Source organism: Chelon labrosus (genome assembly GCF_963514085.1).
Source record: "Chelon labrosus genome assembly, chromosome: 1".
Taxonomy (NCBI): domain Eukaryota; kingdom Metazoa; phylum Chordata; class Actinopteri; order Mugiliformes; family Mugilidae; genus Chelon; species Chelon labrosus.
In genome coordinates, this window is record NC_140337.1 from 31,010,521 (window position 1) to 31,032,106 (window position 21,586).

A 21,586-nucleotide genomic window follows, 5' to 3' on the forward strand; every position below is an offset into this window, starting at 1 on the left:
AACGCCTGTTACCAGTGATGGTGGTGTTCGCACCATCAAAGAGGAATTCCACAGGATTGCAGGTTGTGACTGATGTAGAAATCATATATTCTGTTATTTTAAATGATGATATAGGCCTACATTCTGCTGCGGCCTCAGAGTGGGGTCAGTAGCTTAATTAGCTGTCATTTTGCAGGCCTTCCAAATGTGATAGGATGCATAGATGGGACACAAATCCCTATTACCGCGCCTACACAAAATGAAGGGGACTATGTGAATCGAAAATCCTTTCACAGCATCAATGTCCAGGTATGTGACCTACCATCTTAAAAAATATGTACATGAAAATGTATACATTACAATACAACTAACTCATGTCATTCTCTGCACTGTAAAGATCATATGTGATGCAGCTTCTCTTATTACAAATGTAGAAGCTAAGTGGCCTGGCTCAGTTCATGATTCCCGGATCTACCGGGAGTGTAGTCTGAGCAACAGATTTGCACGTGGTAAGGAAGCTAAAGCTTTGTATAAATGTTCTTTGTCTCCCTTTCTAAATGCACTCAAATGTGTCCTCTATAATTACAGGAGAGTTTGATGGCTACCTGCTGGGGGATCGAGGCTATCCATGCCAGCCCTCTCTGTTGACCCCTTACCCTGACCCTGAGCCGGGGCCCCAACAACGTTTTAATGTGGCCCACTGCAGGACTAGAGCTGAGATGACCATAGGCATACTCAAATCCCGGTTCCAGTGCCTGCGTAAGCTCAGGGTCACCCCAGAGAGGGCATGTGACATTATTGTGGCATGTGTTGTTCTCCATAATACACCCTGCCGTACAAATCAACGACGCTAAGGATGACCATCCCATCCCTGCAGATGTTCAGGATGGAAGGGCTGTAAGGGACCTCATCGCCCGAAACCACTTTTGATTAAAAATAAAAGACAAATTCACATGCGATTTGGTTCTTCTTTATTCCCTAAAAGTACAAAAGCAACAGTCAGGATTTGTAATATAGTTCCAACCATTAACATACTTCACATATTCACCTGTTTCACCATGACAATGCACCCACCTCAACTGGCGTTCAAGTAATAGAATTTCCAAGTCTGTTTTTCTGATTTGCCGGTCCAGGTACACCATTTCTTTTTCGTTTTTTTAATGGTTTTCATTAGGTGCACCCTGTACAACTCTTTTACCGGCAACTGGGAAACATATAGACGACATTTAATTCCTGCAGTTCTACATACAGATTTAACATGGTATTGACCGAAAATCTCACTGTGTCAAGCTGTGCTCTAGAAGTTGATGGACCCTCCTCTTGGTGATGCCCAGCCATGTTCTGTTGAAGGACAAGAATGTGCTAGTTTGTCCATTATCTATGCTCATCACTTCAGTGTACATGTCAAACTCCAAATTCCACTCAAGAATGTAAATGAATTTAGGCTACATAGAGGTACACGACAAGGATGTTGCCTCTCACCATTTTTATTTGATCTAGCCATTGAACCGCTGGCTACATCCTTAAGAATGCAACAATGCATTACAGGTATTACCAGAAACCAAACAGTACATAAAGTTTCACTGTATGCAGATGATCTCTTACTATACATATCAAACCCAGTGGAATCAATCCCCAAACTTATACACACACTAGAACAATTTGGAAGACTATCAGGCTACAGCCTTAACCTATCGAAGAGTTTGCTTTTTCCCATAAATCATCTTGCGAAATCCACAGATTACAGCAGCTTCCCATTCAAATTAGAACAACAGGCTTTCATCTACTTGGGTATAAATGTTACGCGATCATATAAGGACCTCTATGATCACAACTTTAAAACTCTGTTAGAACGCACTAAACTAGACTTCCTTAAATGGTCAGCTCTCCCCATCACGTTAGCGGGCAGAGTTAATACAATCAAAATGACAGTGCTACCGCGCTTTTTATACTTGTTTCAGATGATTCCGGTTCTACTTACTAAGTCATGGTTTAAACAATTGAACAGTCATATCACTGGTTTCATCTGGGGCACCTCCTCCCCAAGGATTAAAAGAAGATCGCTGGAGATGCCCAGGAGTGCAGGGGGACTGGGCCTGCCTAACTTTCTGTTTTATTATTGGGCAACTAATATCTCCAAGCTGAATTACTGGATTTCGACGCATGAATGCCGGGCAGGACCAATGTGGGCCACAATGGAATTAGAATCCAATTCGCTTTTTTCACCAATCTCTATTCTAAGTAGCCCCCTGCCCATTAATTCAAATCTTCAAGACTTGGGACCGGTTGTTAAAGATTCCCTTAAGATATGGTTCCAATTCAGGAAGCATTTTCACTTTAATCAGGCAATCACACTGCTTCCCCTGGTGCGAAATCACATCTTTCTTCCATCCCAAACTGATACCGCTTTCGAAGCATGGCACAGAAATGGGTTGGTGTTCTTCAAAGATCTTTTTGTAGATGGCACATTTGCTTCTTTTGATTTACTACAGAAAGACAATAATATTCCTAAGAGCCACTTCTTCAGATATTTGCAGGTGCGCAGCTTTGCTAGGAAGCATTTCCCATTTCCTCACTTACCACCTAAGAATGTGTTGAACACCATGTTGGAGCTGGATCCCAGTGGGAGGAGAAGGGTATCCAAGATTTACCAAATGTTACAAGACTTCAACCCACTATCATGGGAAAACACCAGGTTGGCGTGGGAAGAGGACATAGGCATTGCACTCTCTGGTGAGATATGGCAAAATTGTTTGAAACGTATACACACCACATCTCTCTGCATAAGGCATGGTCTTATTCAGTTTAAAGTTGTGCATCGTTTGCATTATTCAAATGAGAAGCTGGCCAGAATATCCCGCGACGTTAACCCTGAATGTCCAAGATGCAGTCACAATCCAGCTACAGTGGGTCATATGTTTTGGACGTGCAGATCTCTGAACAGTTTTTGGACAAACATCTTTGAAACTATTTCTTATATACGTGGTGCCAATGTAGACCCTAATCCATTAATCGCAATCTTTGGAACGACACCCTCAGGTGAAAATTTTACTACTTCACAGTCCAATGCCATAGCTTTCTTAACACTGATGGCACGGAGGCTAATTCTTTTGCAGTGGAAGTCGGTAAGACCTCCCTCATTCAAACACTGGGTTAAGGAGGTGCTCTCTATGATTCCACTGGAGAAGCTGAAGTATAGTCGCAGCAGACGCAAGGATAGATTTATTCAAACCTGGACTCCCTTCATAGAGTTTGTTGAGAACTTATCTTTCATTTGATTTCTCTCTACCACATTAATCTTTACGCATATGAAATGACCAGCTGGATCTGTGCGTTTGATTGCAGGTGTCCCTACCATGTATTTTTTGTTTGTTTGTTTGTTTGTTTTTTGTTTTTTTTAATTTTTTATTTTTTTGGCCTTGGGGTGGGTGGGTGGGGTTGATTCGTTGTTGTGTGTTCGCTGTTTTGTGACCTTGAAAATGAATATAAATAAAGTTCTTAAAAAAAAAAAAGAATGTAAATGAATATGAATGGGTAGAGCACTGCCAGTAGCTATACATAATATTAAGACACACTTCAGTAGGCCCCTCCGGATCTCTCCCTGTGGCAGCAGACAGCGTTTCCTCATCATCATCATCCTCCTTCACCTCCTCCTCCTCCTCCTCCTGTGATGTTTTATTTTTAAAAAAGACATAAGTGTATACTTGCATCTGATGTAGGCACTTGTGTCCTGGGGGGTGACAGGCTCAGATGAGCTTCCCCCGGGGATGCCTTCAGCCACAGGGCGACCCCTGTTTTGGCTGAGAGCCAGCTCCTCAGCCTCTGTCAGAGGTGGTGGAGGTGGCCCTCCACCCGTTTTTCGGGCCTCTGCCTTCTTTCTGTTGGCTGAGCAGAACTCAATGTTTGCAATCTGAATTAATATTTACTTTACGTTTAATAGCCTAAGTCAATTAAAAAAAAAAAAAAAAAATCAAAGTGAGGTGCAATCATAGCCTAGCAAAATATGCCTTACCTTTTTGAATGATGTTTTTATGTTTCATTTTGAGCTGCTTCCAAGTCCTCATTTCTCCTGTTGGATTGCACCTAAATGAAAAACTCAGATTTCATTCCTACTTATATTCATAACTATAGGCTATGCTACGATCTTACGGTTAATTGTTACGTCAATGGAATAGTACATTCAAACTTACGCGTTGACTCGGGCAGCAATTTTCTCCCATGCCGTCTCTCTCTCCTTCGCTGCTGCAGCTGTGTTGCATTTGCAGCATAAGGATCTCCAACTCCTTCTCACTGAAATAAGTTGATCTTTTTTTTTTCTCGGTTGTCATGGTGACTCGTGGTATCGGGGCTCCATTGATGATGGCTTTTTATAGTGGTTGTGCACGCGCATAACTCGAGGTTAACATACTCAGAGTTGATTGAACTAACTCAGATCAGCTGTTCTGGAACCGGATATTCAGAGTTTCCCGACTCAGAGTAAGTCAACTCAGAGTTCAGGGATAGACTCAGAGTTTGTTGAACCTGCTTTCTGGAATACCCCACAGGTAATGCTGCGTTCGTTTATGGTCGAAGGTGGCAAATACGTCATCTCAGACCTAGGGGGGTTTGAGTAACAAAGTCAGAGGTTGAGGTGATTAAAATTATTAAAAACTCACAAAATGTACATTTTTTTCACTGTTTATGATGTGGGCGGCCATGGTGAAATTACGTCATATGACGAACTGGGGGTTGAGAAAACATAATAAAATACTGTTATTTTATTTTTCCTACTCGAAAGTCGGAATTTACGACCTCCGAGTTATACTTGAACACAGCACCACTATTCATTGTGATTCAGGCCATTCAGACCTGTCTCTCATACCAACAACAGCCTCCTGCCTCCTGTGTGCATGCAACTTGACAGATTTTTTCTGTAACATTTTGTTTCACCATGCCCAAAGGACCTTTCACCAGATCTGGAGAAGCCTTAAAAGAAGACATGTTGGCGACACCGCCGTCGTGGAAAGAAAAAACTCAGCCAACAGCACCTGAGGTTACCATCAAGGCGGACGATAGTAGCGATGGCGGTGAATGCAAGAATTTGGCAGAAACTAACGCTATCCAAGATGACGAAGATGATTTTTGTATTTCTAGCGACACCAAAAATGCTGACAGGAGAGACGAATCTTAGACTGTCGGTAAGTTAGCTAATGTTGACCTGTTAGCACTTGTTTTAGCTTAACTAGGTTAACGTTAGCTGCTAACGTTTATTTCTTAAGGGTGTTTTCACATCTTAAAGTCCGGGGTAAAAAAGGAGAGAAAAAAAAAAAGATACTCTGCAAATTAGTTTTCGTCCGGTACACACTGTTCCTTGTTAAAGGTACAGTCTGGAGGTTTGTTTGTAGCAGTTTGTAAACAAAACATTACACCAGCTATTTTAATCCAGACCACAATCTTTCCCTAACCCTAACTAAGTGGTTTGTATTGCTAAACCTAGCCAGACCTTAAAGGTGACATACTCCTCTACAAGTTCACATAGGTCTCTGAGGTCCTACAACAGAGTTTTTGAGGTGTGTTGCCCAAAACCCACCTTGGTCCTGGATTTAATACAGCCATAAAAGTACTTGTAGAATGCCCTACTGAAAACAGGCCATTGTACTGTATAGCCTTACATAGTAAAGCAACACAAAATGGTAAAACTTCCACATTTGATAATGTGTCAAGTACAGGTCCATGCTCCGTCGTCCGTAATATGGTGGACGCACACGTAAAACATTTCGGGGAGTTTTGAGGGTACATCTCTGTTTAACATGATGGGCTCAGATGAAAAACAGGCAAGACATTTTTATTAGGTAGCTTGAGTACTACATATTAAACTTGTTATTTTTTCTTTATTACCCATTCCAGGGTTTCCCACAGAAAAGTTGTTAGGCCTGGTAGTATAATAATCTCTAATTAGAGCTCTGTAATATGATTACATTTTAACACACTACATTAAAGAACTGAAGATTTAATTGTGTCTTAAAAATTCGAATATATATATAAAATACATTTTGTACAGTATCATTACCCCTTAGTCACAATCATGGGGACGGTTTGTACTTAGAAAAGTTTCATTGATGTTAGATTAGAAATCTTAAACATTTGTGCTTAGGGATGTACATTTTTTTTTGAAATTCTAACCACTGTATTCCCAAAGTGGTTGTACTCATCTAGCATAACCTATCATTTAAAGGAGAAGTTCGCAAAAAAACAAAAAAAAACAACAACCAACATATTTTTCCTCTTTCCCAGAGTAACATCAATCCATCAAGATAGTCTCTGTGTGATATTGCAAGGTTTAGAGACATCAGCTGTAGATGTCTATCAACCCAATACAATGGAGTTGAATGGCATTGGGTTTGTGGTGCTCAAAGTGTGAAAAAATACATTGGACAAACTCAAAGGCAATGTTTCCTTACAGAAATCATGACCTGGTAATTCAAGATTATCCACAGTCATTGTTGTGAGCAGTTTCATAGAGAACTACTTTCTACCAAAAATGACTGCCATAATAGTTTTCAATGAAACTGTTCATGAGGTTTGTGGATTATCTTGAGTAACCATGTTTGGATTTCTGGAGAGAGATGTGCTTTTCAAATGTAATTATTGAGCTAATTTGTTTTACTACTGTAAGCATAGTAAGCATAGCAGCTAGATATGCCAACAAATATAAATACTTGTGATAGTAAGAGACTAGTCACAGCTGTAGAAGTTGAATTGGATATGGTGAATTATCAGCTGTGCCTATAGGGTTTGTAAATTGAGATGTCCCAGTACAGTAGTTGTGCGCTACTTTGATTTGTTGATTTACCAGTTCATCCTTATTAACTAACTCTTCTCTTACTTTTGTAGCCTGTCGTCCCACGGAGATCATTGCCAGATACAAGAGGGTGTTGAGAGCATACAACAGTGGAAAGAAATTGGGTGAAGCATGTGCATTGGCTGGTGTAACAGAGCTGACGGTGAGATGTAAAGCACCAATCCTGGAGCTTGCCATAGCTTGCCCAGATTAGTTTGAAAAACTACTGGCAAGATTCTGTAAAAGAGATAGGATAGCTGACTTTGTCAGCAAATGTGAACACGTGATTAAAAATGATGCAGAAGTCAGAGCCAAAATAGCTTCAAATAAAGCAGTGGGTAAGCTCATACCATACACCAAGAGGGAGCAGAAGTAATCGGTTGGGCTGTCGTGATGTTAGAAGTTATGTATGGTATGCAAAAAGCTTAAACATGAACATTAGCCACTGTATGTTATTTATCAATACAGAATAGTAGGCTACTGTTACGTCATTTTCACTGTTATTTTTCCTTTCCTTATCTTTTCCTTTGGTCAGGCCAGCCATAATTTTTTTTTTCACATTCATGTTAAATATTTGAAAATAATGTTTGCATGGCAATTGCAGTTTTGTAATAAAGGTTTTATTGATTATCTGTTGTTTTGACGTTTTTAAGTCTCTCTCTTTCTCCCATCCTGTTTATTTGTAGGTCAGTGCTGCAAATCATCATTGACTTTAAGGTTTGTTCAGAAATGTGTTTAAAGTTGATCATAAAAATCAACTGCAATTCTGTTATGGGTGAACAAATGACCTCTCCAAGAGATCACCAATAAAAGATTGAATGGAGTCAAACAAATGTTAATTGATGGTTTACAAACAGCTTATTAATCATTAAATAATTATTATAAACATCAGTTGCAGCTTTACAATAACATCTAAGTAATGTTTATAGATGGTTTATAAACCAATTATTAACCATTTACAAATATCTATTTGCATTTATAAATGGTCTATATACCATCTATAAATGGTCTATATGCTGCTTATAAATGATAGTTAAACATTAATAAACTATCTCTTTACCATTTATAAATGGTCTATGTACCATATAAATGATGGTGTTACGACCGGCTCGTTGGCCGCAACAAAATAGGAGTTGTACACTTAGATGAAGTTTAAGAAAGTAACATTTATTAACACAAAGCTCAAAATGAGATGGGATGTGGAAATCAGTGTCAGCGGTGTAGGTGGATGTATGGATGTGTTGGTTAGTGTGTGGTGCATGTTGTTAGTGCGAAATAAGATAAATCAAACAAAACACAGGCACGCTGGTTTGGTGCCACCGGCGAGTGCAGAGCATGTCGAGAGAGAGAGCGAGAGATGGGAAGGCGGGGCTATATAGGGCCGGACAGGAAATACTGGCCAGGTGCTCCTCGTCAGCCCAATATACAGCTTCCAACCTGCAACAAGTAAATACACCCACAGCACACCGCACAACAATACCCTGAACCCAGGCCTGGGGCCGTCACAGATGGTTATTGTAAAGTGTTACCAAATATGATTATTGAATTTCAAGCCAAAAGTTGGACGTTAATCGGAGCCTGGGGGTAGTTAGCTTATCCATAACAATGTTAATTCCAATGTCTGTAAATGATTTATTGTTCTAATTGAAACGACACACATGTAGTAAGGAATATTTCATTTGTCTTCCAGCATTCCATCACCGGTTGACAATTTCACCTACTATTCTACAATTCAGATTGTGAGTCAAATACAGTCTTTTATCTCCTCGTTGCGACACAGTTGTCTTTCGATGACCACATTCTTGTTGTCCACTCATAGTTGCTGAAAGAAAAGTCAAAAAGCAACTCAAAAACCTTGAGCCATCAATCCCCGCATCTTCTCTTGGTGCAGAGTCTACACATCTTGTATGAATGTCCAAAACTCTAATTAGGACTAGCCTGTCTCCAAACACTGATTCTAGTATTATATATGTAAACCTCTGAGATGGCGTCATTTAAGTGGTCGAGGGGTAGAGGGCTAAGGGTAGAAATTTGAAATCATGCTTTGCTGAGTATAGTAGACTTTTGCAACGACTTCTTTTCTTTCTAGAATCTACAACTTCCTTGATATTTGTCTTCTGTGTCCTATGTGTTACAGGTTGCTAAGTGTTGACTGTAAAGAGGAGCTTCATGGTCTACATGAAAACCAGGAAGTGACACAGTCAGGGCCAGTATTGTTGTTGTTATGGTACAAGTTAAAAAAACAAAACAAAAAAAAAACAAAAAACTTTTGACCTCAGGTCTGTTTGCTGTGTTACAGATTTAAAATAGTTTCTGTGCAAAAACAAACATGTGGAGTTTGACAGCGTGTGCGCTTTAACCAACAGATCAGAGAAGTTTCGGTTCATTTTCGTCAGGCAGTTTAACCAACTTGTTCCATCAGCTTAGTCTGTTCACACAGTTGCTCACCAGATGAGTGTAGCTGCTGCTGCTGTTTCTAAACTTGCTCCCGCGGTTAGCTGCATATCTGATGTTGTTGCATTGCTTTTTTAAGTTTGAGGTCAGCAACAAGACGAGAGTTTGTTGTGTTTCACAGACGAGAATAAAAGTCATGTCCTACACGTCAGAGCGTCTGAGTTTGTTCTGTGGTACAAAATGTCAGAATTTTCTCACGTCATGATAATTATAACTACAGCAGAACGTTCCTCGGTTTTATGAGTGAAATTCATGCACGTCCTCATGAAATAACTTGTGATACAGTCACGTTCACACTGACAATGGTCTTGAGGGTTATGTCTATTGAAAGCACAATCAGTCGATCTTCAGTCAGAGACGGATCCATTTCTATGAATGTTCATAGGGTCATCAGTAGTTTGAAGATTCTCCAGCCTTAGTCAACAAAAAGGTCATTCCTTGACCTCACTTCCTGTTTTATTTCTGGTGGTTGTGCTTCACCACCGAGACAACTCTCCTCGGTCTTGTCAGCTCTTGTTCCTTGTCTTTCGTTTGCTTGCTCCTCTGTTATTAGTTTCACTTCATTACTCTGTGTATGTATATATAGTCCTGTCTCATTCCTTGACAGTTTCTTTGTCCAGTTACTGTGGAAGTACCTAAATTAGACCCACAACACCTCAGGAATGCTTCACAGTGAATTCCAGCGTCCTGGAGACACCCCCCTCCATGCTGCGAAAAATCCTTTTATGAATCACGACCCACACAAACAAATCTACCATGGTTCGACCCGTTGATGCGGACAGAACCACGAATCTACTGCTGTTGAAGAACTTGATTCTGGCCTGCACCTATCTTTTCCTATCTCCCACCCAAAGATTGAAAAAGAGCCAGGACACAACCGGGATGGGTTGCAAGTGGGTTTGTCCACAGTTTCCACAGTGGCCCAACCTATGAATGGGGTTTAAGTGGGATATAACTGGTTAATAGATGACACCCAACGGGTTTATTTATATAAGGCCCATGTCAGCCCCACCTATCACTTTAACAAGGATCTCAACAGGGCTGCTAGTAGGTTTGTCCGCACTCTCCAGAGTTGCCCTAGCCATGTGAGGTATAAGTGGAATCTAACTAGGCTCTAGATGGTGGCTATCTGGAGAATTTAAATAAAACACACATATGTCCCACTTGTGCCTTTAACAAGGATCTCACATAGGCGGGACCCAACTGGGATATAGTATGTTTAAAAGTTAGCTTGTCCTCAGGTTCCACAGTGGCCAAAACTATGAATGCCCATATGATGTATAAATGGAATCTAACAGGTTTTCAGGTGAGGCATATCCAGGTTTTTTTTTTCATATCAGACCCTTAAAGTCCCCACCTATGTATTGAAATATCTGGGCCCTTGGGATGAGCTTTCACATAAACTCAGCCCCCTCTTCTAGCTTCTAACCGAGAAATCTACTGCTAACAGTATGTTAATGCCGGTTTACATTCCTCTAGCCTGACCTATATCTAGATACAATAATGTCTACGTCATTTCCTACCTGTTTTTTAAAAAAATTAAATTAAAAAAATAGGTCAATATAAAATAAGTAAAAGGTTTTTAAACTCCTTCAAGCTTTTTTAGAGATGACTCGCAGATCCGCTCTGCCTTTGCTCTTCGCACCACCCACTGATATAAGCTAAAACACTGAGGCTATATGAACACCTGCTTCTCAGAAATCTGCCACAGGAAGAAACCACTTCTCACTTTACACTTCAGTCTGATGTTCAGTCAGTCAGCGGCAAGACAACATGGAGGTCAGAGCTTTCTGCATCGCACTGTGTGAGTACTGGCTCCTTTCAAGATTAAAACTTAATGACAAAGACTTTATTACAATTAAAAAGTTCATGCATGTGAAAGTCTTTGAAGGTTACTTAGTTAGTGAACTTAAATTTAACTTTTTTAACTTAAGTATTATTCTTCACCAGTAATATTTAATAGTAAATATGCTGAACATCGTGAGCAGCTGTAGGAAACAACAAAACTTTCATTCACTCGCTTATTTTCTTTGCGTCTTCAGTGACTGTGATGATCCTGCTGTGTGCACAGGATCAAGAAGTTGGTGAGTAGATGTTTTGTTGGGCAGTTGTAGAAAAGAGGCAAAACTATCTTAAGATTGGTGTTTTTAATCATCACATGAGTTCCTATATTACTTTTCTACTTATAAATGTTGTAGACGTCATCCAGTAGTTCACAGGAGTAAATGTCTAAACTCAATTTCTCTGTTTTTCTTTGTCTCAGATGCAGCTTTTCTTCATATCTCTCCAAACAGACTGCAGTTCTTTGAATATGAGTCGGTCACTTTTTACTGTGAGGGAGTCTTTTACTGTGATGCTAAATATAAATTGATTCAGGGGAAGCCCTCGTGTTGCACCACCAATGACAGAACATCAAGAGGACCTAACTGCACCATTGAAAGTGTCTATGCAGAGGACACTGGAAAGTATTGGTGTAAGGAAGCAGGAGAGAAAAGAAACATCATCAGCATCCATGTCACTTGTATGTTTGCAGTGAGGCAGAGATATTTTGTCATTATCTCAACGTGATTTCAAGATAAATTAAATATGATCATGTTCTTCAGCTGGTTCTGTGATCCTGGAGATTCCTGCTCGTCCTGTGATGGAGGGAGAAGATGTGACTCTGAGCTGCAGAACCAAAATATCTTCCTCCAACATCAGAGCTGATTTCTATAAAGATGGAGTCCACAAGTGGAGAAGCTCCACAGGAAATCTGAGACTCAAAACAGTCTCCATACTTGATCAAGGATTCTACAAATGTCACATCTCTGGAGTTGGAGAATCACCACAGAGCTGGCTGTCTGTTGGAGGTGAGACACTTCAATTTTAAGATGAACAAAGTGTATACATGTGATCTTAGTTCCTGATAATGTTTTTTTTTTTTAGCTTTATCATTGTCAGCTACACCATGTTTTCATGAAGAGACGAGTCTTACCTCCTCCTGCAAGTGTAATGGTAAGAAGACTTAATCTGAACTACACTGTCTAACTGTTAAATCACTAAACAAATAACTAGGGCACTGTCCTGTTGGATGCAAGGCCTTTTGAGAGATAAATCAATTGCTCTTTGCTTCTTTCACTTCTATTTAGTCACAACCACTTTCTGTCTCATAATGTCTTTTCTCTCTTCAGAAACTCTCACAGAACATCGTCCCTCCTCAGATCACAGCTGTCACATTTACCCCATCCTAAGGACCGTGTTCACCATCATCATGGTGGCGCTGCTGCTGCTGCTGCTCGGATGTCTTCACTGTGTGATAGTCAGAGTTATAAAACATGACTCATCTCCAACCGTATAGAGAGCTTTCTGTTATATTAAAGAAAATGATGGCCTGGATGACAACCAACAGGAGAACAAAAGACAGCTTAGTCGCTGAGATGGTGGAGTTAATATTTCATCAAGGCTACTCTCACATTTCATCTAGAATTAAGTCCGCTGCTATCAAGCTGCTTTCTATGCTTCTAGACACAGGGTTAGACGCTGTAACTGGATCAGGAAATGAGCGTCTTGCTGAGAAACTTGTCTAACGTGTCTGCAAATGTGGTTTTTAAACTTTTCGCACTGGCCATAACTCTGACACATGGTGTCTAAAATAAGAACAGCGTCTGAGCGCTTCTATTAATTGATGCTGCTTTGTAGACACCTGTGAACTGTCACACTGTGTCAACACCATTTGGTGTCTTCTGCTGTTTAAAATTTTGTAAAATCTAAAACAAATAAATAAATAAACTTACAACTGCATTTTTTTTAAACCTTTATTTAACCAGGAAAAGTCCCACTGAGTTACAGTAACTCTTCTCCCAGGGAGTCCTGGCCAAGACGGCAAAAAGTTAAAAAGAAGAATATATATACAGTATAGACAGGACAACGGTTACACGTTACACCACGAATCTCTGTACATACATTACTGTACATACATACTAAAACACAAACAAGACATTACACTTAACTTAAGCTAATACAGACATCATTAAAGGTCACTTAGTTAAAAACAATTACACTGTTCTGTCAGAGTTGACTTTAAAAGGTTTTTAAAAGTATTGAAAGGTGGAAGTGATTCTAGATTTAGGGTGTTTTGAAGTTCAGTGAGGTAAAGACGGATGTAAATAGAAAGGACTTAAGAGAATTCTTAATCTATTTAGCCCTTTTATTTCAGAAGAAGTTTTTATAGATGAGTCTAGGCTGAAGACGGAAGTATGACAAGAGTTATTATATTTATGCAAAGCATTTCAGTTTTCATGCAGTCTTGGAAAAAAATCTTTTGCTTTAAAAACTGCTATTACATCAAATGTCTACAGGACTTATTAACTATTTGCATACATATAATATATACAAGAATTTTTTTTTAGTAAAATTTGTTTTACTGAAGTTTATATACTACTTGGGTACATGTCTTTGTTCAGTACAAGTTGTCTGTGTTACCCGTGCAAACAACTCACTAAAAGTCATAATGTCATTTAGTTTGACTTATACACAACAGTGTCATTTGACGCTAGAGAAGCTACTCTTTCCATTGACACAAAGTATCACATAACTGGAGCTAAACAGCTAGCCTCGGCCAACTTCACCATGGTGAAGAAGGCCAGACAGCGTCTCTACCTCCTCAGGCACCTCAGAGACTTTAAGCTCCCCCTCAAGGTGCTCAGGAACTTTTACACCTGCACCATCGAGAGCATCACCACCTGAATGGGAAATGGCACCAGGCAGGACTTCATGGCCATCAAAAAGGATGGGCCATTCAGCCGAGCAGAAATTGCAGTTTCCAACAGAAAGAGCAGAAAAAAATAACAAGAGCAAAAAGAGTAGCGTATAAAAGATAAATAATTAAATAGAATTGGATAAAAAAATTGCACAGATTGAATAGTCAGATATTGCACAGACTGGTGTAGCTGGGTTATGACGTTTTTACATCTTGTGGTGTAGTAATATTGCACATACCGTAAATCCTCTAATATTGGCCTGTATTCCATTAGCGGGTCTCCAACATTGGCCGGTCTCGCTGTCAGCGGAGGTAAATAAAGGCCGGTCTCTAATAGTGGCCAGGGCTATTATTAGAACCATCTTGGCGGGTCAGGGTTTTGGCGGCACAGTGTGGGAGGATCCCCTCAGCGGGACCTCTCCCCGGCGTTGGCCGGCCCCCGCCGGGCGCATTTCACTGCATGAAAAGTGTGATTTTCGTCAGTATGTGGCACTGTAGATTGTCGTGAAAGTTCAGGTTAATGGCAGTTCACGGCAATTTGCAGGCAATGCCAAAAACTGCCATGAATGGTCAGAAATTGACGTGGGCCTTGCTTGGCAGTCATCCCCCATGACCCCCCTCCTCCTAATTCTAGGGGAGGCCAATTCAAATGCAAATCAGGGTTGCAGGGGGAGTTTTACCCCAGGTGACAGTTTTCTAAAAGGTAAGAAAATCTCTGGTACAAATAGATCAGGCTCAGTATAGCCTAATTATAGTCTCTTAAATTTTAGCTTAAATTGATTTATTTAATGAAAGTATGCTAGATAACTGTATATGTCATTAGCAATGGCAAATGTTACACAACAGAAAAAAGAAAATGATACACAACAGAATTTATTTGAACAATTAGTTTCAATCAGCCTTTGCCACAAAGGTAAAATGTGCATTCCATGCAAACAACATTAGAATCAGAATGAGGGGTCTGCAGAGATCAGTCTCCTAGATCTCAACCACTGTGCATAGTGGCATGACTACAGTGACCTTTTCTTTGGTCTTACTTAGGGGGTGCGCAAGATGAAAAATGCAATGGCATTAGAACCATTAGCGAGATCTCACGCGTCATGGTATGTTAACGACAATTTGTGGCAAAGACAAACCCGACGTTCGCGGGTTGCAAATTGTCATTAACTGCCGAAAATTAGGGAGATCTCTGGGCGTTTACGGGGACGAAAATCACACTTTTCACCCAGTGTTTCCTCCATGGTGGTGCGCCGCGACCGGCCCTGGGTCAGCCTGGAAGTGCTTGGGGCGAAGGTGGCTCCCCGGCTTCAGCCGCGAGCTTTACAGCGACCCCCCGCATCTCACCTCGCCGCTTTCCTGGGGTCGTGGAATAAGTGCTCACTGCGCCCTCTCTCCCTGCGGGGAGGGACGGGGCCTCCTCGGGCCTCCTCGCTCCCGGCGCGACTGCCGACCGGCGGCGGACTGTCCTCAGTGTGCCCCGACCGCGTCGCGCCGCTCATTTGTTGTTAACGTTCTGTATGCATACCATGTTGTGGTAACTGTATGTTTTCAATAAATGAACCTAGTATTTTATAGGTTCAAATAGACACAAAATCTTGTTTTTATTCATTCTACTGGTAGTTCATTTTGCTGAAATAGAAATTGAGGCCTGCCTCTAATTCTGGCCTCCTTCCAATAAAGGCCTGGACCGCGACGCGGTTGAGTAAAATAAAGGCCCAGGCCTGTATTAGAGGATTTACCGTATTAAGAGTGTTCGTTGTGAAGCTGAACAGCAGCAGGAAAAAAAGACCTTCTGAATCTTTCCTTCACACATCGAGGGTGAAGCAGTCTGTCACTGAAGCTGCTCCTCAGTGCTGTCAGGTCACCGTGCAGGGGGTGGGGCTGATTGTCCAGCATGGAGGACACTTTAGCCAGGACTCTCCTGTCACCTATCTCCCTCACTGAGTCCAGAGAGCAGCCCAGGACAGAGCTGGACTTCCTGATGATCTTATCCAGCTTTTTCCTTTCCCTCTCTGTGATGCCACTGTTCCATCAGACCACTCCGTACAGGATGGTCGATGCCACTACAGAGTCAAAGAAGGTCTTCAGGAGTGCCCCTTTCACTTCAAAAGACCTCAGTTTCCTCAGAAGGTAGAGCCTGCTCTGTCCCTTCCTGTAGAGTGGCTCAGTGTGGTTAGTCCAGTCCAATTTGCTATTGAGGTGAACACCCAGGTACTTATAAGAGTCCACTTGCTCAATGTCCATTCCCTGGATGTTCACTGGTGAAGGGAGGGCAGAATGGCGTCTGCGAAAATCCACCACCATCTCTTTGGTTTTCCCCACGTTGATCAGGAGGTGGTTTCGCTGACACCAGTCCACAAAGTTCTCCGTCAGTCATCTGTACTCTGAGTCATCATCGTCCCTGATGAGGCCTACAATCACCGAGTCGTCTGAGAACTTCAGCAGTACACAGCTGTTGGTGTTGTGTCTGAAGTCTGCTGTGTAGAGGGTGAAAAGAAAGGGGGCCAGGACAGTCCCCTGGGGGACACCCATGCTGCTGGTGAGCAGGTCAGACACACAGTTCCTGTTTCTCACAAACTGTGGTCAGTTTGTGAGGTTGTCCAGGATCCATTTACAAAGCTGGTGGTCCACACCCATCCTCTCCAGTTTGTCCCTCAGAGTCACCGGCTGAATGGTGTTGAACGCACTGGAGAAATCAAAAAACGTGATTCTCACAGTGCTGCCGGGCGTTTCCAGGTGAGAGACAGCTCGGTGTAACAGGAAGATAACAACATCCTCCACTCCAACATTAGGACGGTAGGCAAACTGTAGTGGGTCCATGGAGGGGCCCACCTCAGGGCAGAGATGTCCCAGTATCATTCTCTCCAGTGTCTTCATCAGGTGGGATGATATAGCTTGTAGCTGCTGTTTCTATTTTTTATTGCGCCAGAACCAAAGAGCTGCAAAACTGTATTTCCTTTTAACCGGACAATGACAATAAAACTTCTCATTCTTGTTCTTATTCTCAAGTGGACAACAAGTGTGTTAGTCCGCATTTCACGTAGTGCCCTACATGTGAATGCCCATATGGTATAAGTGGGACCGAACTGGTTTTGAGGTGAGGCATATCCGTTTTTTTTTTTTTTTTCATATCAGATTCCTGAAGTCCCCACCTATGCACTGAAGTATCTGGGCCCTTGGGATGACCTTTCACATTAACTCAGCTCCCTCTTTTAGCTTCTAACCTGTTTATGGTCAAAATCTACTGGTGTCATGCACTAGCAGCCACCTTCCTGACAGTATGTTAATGCCTGTTTACATTCCTCTACCATGACCTTATGTGTAGGTCATTGTTTAGCTACTTTTTTTAAATAAAAGGGGCAAAGTGTTTTTAAACTCCTTCAAGCTTTCTTAATATGCGCTCTATCGAAGATGACTCGAAGATTCGTTCTGCCTTTGCTCTTTGTAACACCCACTGATATAAACTAAAACACAGAGGCTGTTCGCACCACCTCTGATTCTGTACAGTAGAACAGGAAGAGACTGCTTCTTATTTTACACTTCAGTCTGATGTTCAGTCAGTCAGCAGCAAGACAACATGGAGGTCAGAGTTTTCTGCATCGTGCTGTGTGAGTACTGGCTCCTTTCCAGATTAAAACTTAATGATAAAGACTTTATTTACAATGAAAAAGGTCATGTACGTGAAAATCTTTGAATGTTATTTAGTGTGTGAACTTAAATTTAACTCTTTCATCTCAAGTATTATTGTTAACCAGCTATGACATTTAATAGTAAATATGCTGAACATCGTGAGCAGCTGTAGGAGACGACAAAACCTTTATTGATTCATCTATTTTCTTTGCGTCTTCAGTGACTGTGATGATCCTGCTGTGTGCACATGATCAGGAAGTTGGTGAGTAGATGTTTTGTTGGGCAGTTGTAGATAAGAGGCAAAAATATCTTGAGATTGGTGTGTTTAATCATCACAGGAGTTTCTCTATTACTTTTCTACTTTGAAATGTTGTAGACGTCGTCCAGCAGTTCACAGGAGTAAATGTCTAAACTGAATTTCTCTGTTTTTCTTTGTCTCAGATGCAGCTTTTCTTCGTATCTCTCCAAACAGACAGCAGTTCTTTGAATATGAGTCGATCACTTTTTACTGTGAGGGAGTCTTTTACTGTGAGGGCGACAGGAAGACGCCCTCGTGTTGCACCACTAATGACACCACATTAAAAGGACGTAGCTGCACCATTGAAAATCTATATAGAGATGATTCTGGAAAGTACTGGTGTGAGGAAGGAGGAAAGAGAAGGAACGTCATCAACATCCATGTCACTTGTATGTTTGCAGTGAGGCAGTGATATTTTGTGATTATCTCTACGTGATTTCAAGATAAATTAAATATGATCGTGTTCTTCAGCTGGTTCTGTGATCCTGGAGAGTCCTGCTCGTCCTGTGATGGAGGGAGAAGATGTGACTCTGAGCTGCAGAACCAAAATATCTTCCTCCAACATCGAAGCTGATTTCTATAAAGATGGAGTCCACACGTGGAGAAGCTCCACAGGAAATCTGAGACTCAAAACAGTCTCCATGTTTGATCAAGGATTCTACAAATGTCACATCTCTGGAGTTGGAGAATCACCACAGAGCTGGCTGTCTGTTGGAGGTGTAATATGTAGGTTTTTCCAAATTAAGATTCATAAAGTATTGATCACGTATGTGTTTACACTCTCAAACAATTCCCATCTCCTTAAGTTTCAGCTTTTCCTACCATTGATACTGAAGATCACCAAGACTCTAATCCTGCCTCCTCTTCCTCCGTAAGCACACCATGGATCATCATCTCCGTCTTTTTGATACTTCTCTTGTTGGTTGTTGGACTACTTTGCTTTGGAGGATTTCTCTGTGCCAGAGGTGAAGAACATAAAGTGAACTTTACTCGATGCGATCACTGGTTTTGCTTTGTCACAACACGATTCTTCCACATACACAAAAGCCACAGAGGTGTTCCTCAGGGTTGGGTGCTAGGGCCAAAGTTTTCCATGTTATAAATTCTTCTGTTCGGTAATAATTTCAGGAAACACCAAATTAAATGAATTTCCCTCTTTTGTGATTTTTGTTACTTAGAAAATCAGTTCTCATGTTACTTTTGTTCCACGACCATGTTCAAAATATCTTCTTTTTTTACAGATATATGCTCACAGTCACCGGCAGTGCCTGATTCAGACTCATCAGAGCATCAGACAGGTAGATTTAATGTTAAGAGATTAAACATTTAGCTGAAAGGATATTAAATATGTATATTTATTCTTTTGTTTTTTTCCAGTCTCTGTGCAGGCCAGTGCAGGTGAAGCAAGCCAAGCAATGTATGCTAATGTAACAAAGAACAGGAAGATGAAAGGTATTTCCTCTAACTTTATATGTTTTTGGTCCAGACCACAGTTGCTTGTGCTGTCAGCATGCCACTCAGCATTTACATTGTTTGACATGATGGTGCTGGTGTTAACTTCAGTTAACAACTTTAGGTAATTTCTTCACCGAAATTCAACAACTGCTTAGAATTCAAAATGTGGAAAAAAAAACAAAGCTCCATAGAGACTCTGCGGCACTTGGGAAATACGATGACTGAATTTCAAGCCAAAAGTTGGATGTTAACTGGAGCCTGGGGGTGGTTAGGTTATTCATAACATTGTTAATCCCAATGTCTGTGAATGATTTATTGTTCTAATTGAAAAGACACACGTGTAGTAGGGAATATTTCATTTGTCTTCAAAGCAGCAAAGACCAGCGTTCCCTCACCGGCTCAAGACCCGGTCGACAATGATGTCTGCTATTCTACAATTCAGATTGTAAGTCAAATACAGTCTTTTATCTCCTCGCTGCTACACAGTTGTCTTTCTATGACCACATTCTTGCCGTAAACTCATAGCTGCTGAAAGAAAAGTCAAAAACCTTGAGCCATCAAGCTCCTCATCTTCTATCAGTTCAGTGTCTACACATCTTGCATGAATGTACAAAACTCTAATTAGGGTTAGCCTGTCTCCCAATACTGATTAATAAATATATATATCAAAACGTCCCTCTCACCCTCTTGGGGTGGTATCTGTGTCATCCTCAAGCTCGGGTCCTCTACCAGAGGCCTGGGAGTTTGAGGGTTCTGCGCAGTATCTTAGCTGTTCCTTGGACTGCACTCTTCTGGACTGAGGCTTCTGATGTTGTTCCTGGGATCTGTTGGAGCCACTCCCCCAGTTTGGGGGTCACTGCCCCGAGTGGTCCTACTACCATGGGGATCACGCTCGCCTTGACCTTCCACATCTGCTCCAGCTGTTCTTTCAACCCTTGGTACTTCTCAACTTTCTCGTGTTCCTTCTTTCTGATGTTGGCGTCTGCTGGTATCGCCACATCTATCACCACCGCCTTCTTCTGCTCTTTGTCTACCACCACTATGTCCGGTTGGTTAGCCAGGACCTGTTTGTCAGTCTGGAAGCTGAAGTCCCACAGCACCTTGGCCCTGTTGTTCTCAGCCACCTTCTGTGGTGCGGCCCATTGGGATTTGGGTACTTCTATTCCATACTGGGTACAGATGTTCCTGTACACTATTCCAACCACTTGGTTGTGTCTCTCCATGTACACTGTCCCGGCTAGCATCTTACACCCTGCTATTATGTGCTGGACTGTTTCAGGGGCATCTTTGCATAGTCTGCACCTGGGATCTGATCTACTCTTGTAGATCTTGGCCTCTATGGCTCTTGTACCTAGGGCCTGTTCTTGTGCTGCCATGATTAGTGCCTCTGTGCTGTCTCTGAGTCCAGCCTTTTCTAGCCATTGGTAGGTCTTCTCGATATCAGCCACTTCTTCAATTTGGCGGTGGTACATGCCATGTAGGGGCTTGTCCCTCCAGGTGGTCTGCTCCTCTTCCTCTGCACTCTTATCAGGTTTCAGTTGCCTGAGTTATTCACTTAGCAGTTCATCCTTTGTGGCCATTTTTCTGATGTACTCTTGGATTTTTGATGTTTCATCCTGGATAGTGGCCTTGATGCTCACTAGTCCTCGGCCTCCCTCTTTCCGCTTAGTGTACAGTCTCAGGGTGCTGGATTTGGGGTGGAACCCTCCGTGCATGGTGAGGAGCTTTCTTGTCTTGATGTCTGTGGCTTCTATCTCCTCCTTTGGCCAGCTTATGATCCCAGCGGGGTATCTGATGACTGGTATTGCGTACATGTTGATGGCTTGGATCTTGTTCCTGCCATTCAGCTGACTTTTCAGGACCTGCCTCACTCTCTGGAGGTATTTGGTTGTGGTTGACTTCCTTGTGGCCTCCTCATGGTTACCATTAGCCTGTGGGATACCAAGGTACTTGTAGCTGTCTTGGATGTCACCTATGTTGCCCTCTGGTAGGTCGACCCCGTCAGTTCTGATCATCTTGCCTCTCTTTGAGACCATCCGGCCACACTTGTCCAATCCGAATGACATCCCTATGTCGTTGCTGTAGATCCTGGTGGTGTGGATCAGTGAGTCAATTTCTCGCTCATTCCTGGCGTACAGCTTGATGTCATCCATGTAGAGCAGGTGGCTGATTGTTGCTCCACTTCGGAATTGGTACCCGTAACCACTCTTTG

General features: G+C 41.8%; 1 protein-coding gene across 1 annotated transcript in view; it reads left to right on the forward strand.

Moving 5' to 3' along the window:
• LOC311492530 (high affinity immunoglobulin gamma Fc receptor I-like) overlaps positions 1-21,586 on the forward strand; it is a gene marked incomplete at both ends in the record, with an annotated part of 40,328 nt that overhangs the window by 14,660 nt on the left and 4,082 nt on the right. Inside the window, 2 exons of the mRNA XM_084550820.1 lie at positions 11,857-12,102; positions 18,726-18,884. Of these exons, the coding sequence (XP_084406946.1) occupies positions 11,857-12,102; positions 18,726-18,884 (405 nt within the window). The remainder of the gene's footprint in view (positions 1-11,856; positions 12,103-18,725; positions 18,885-21,586) is intronic.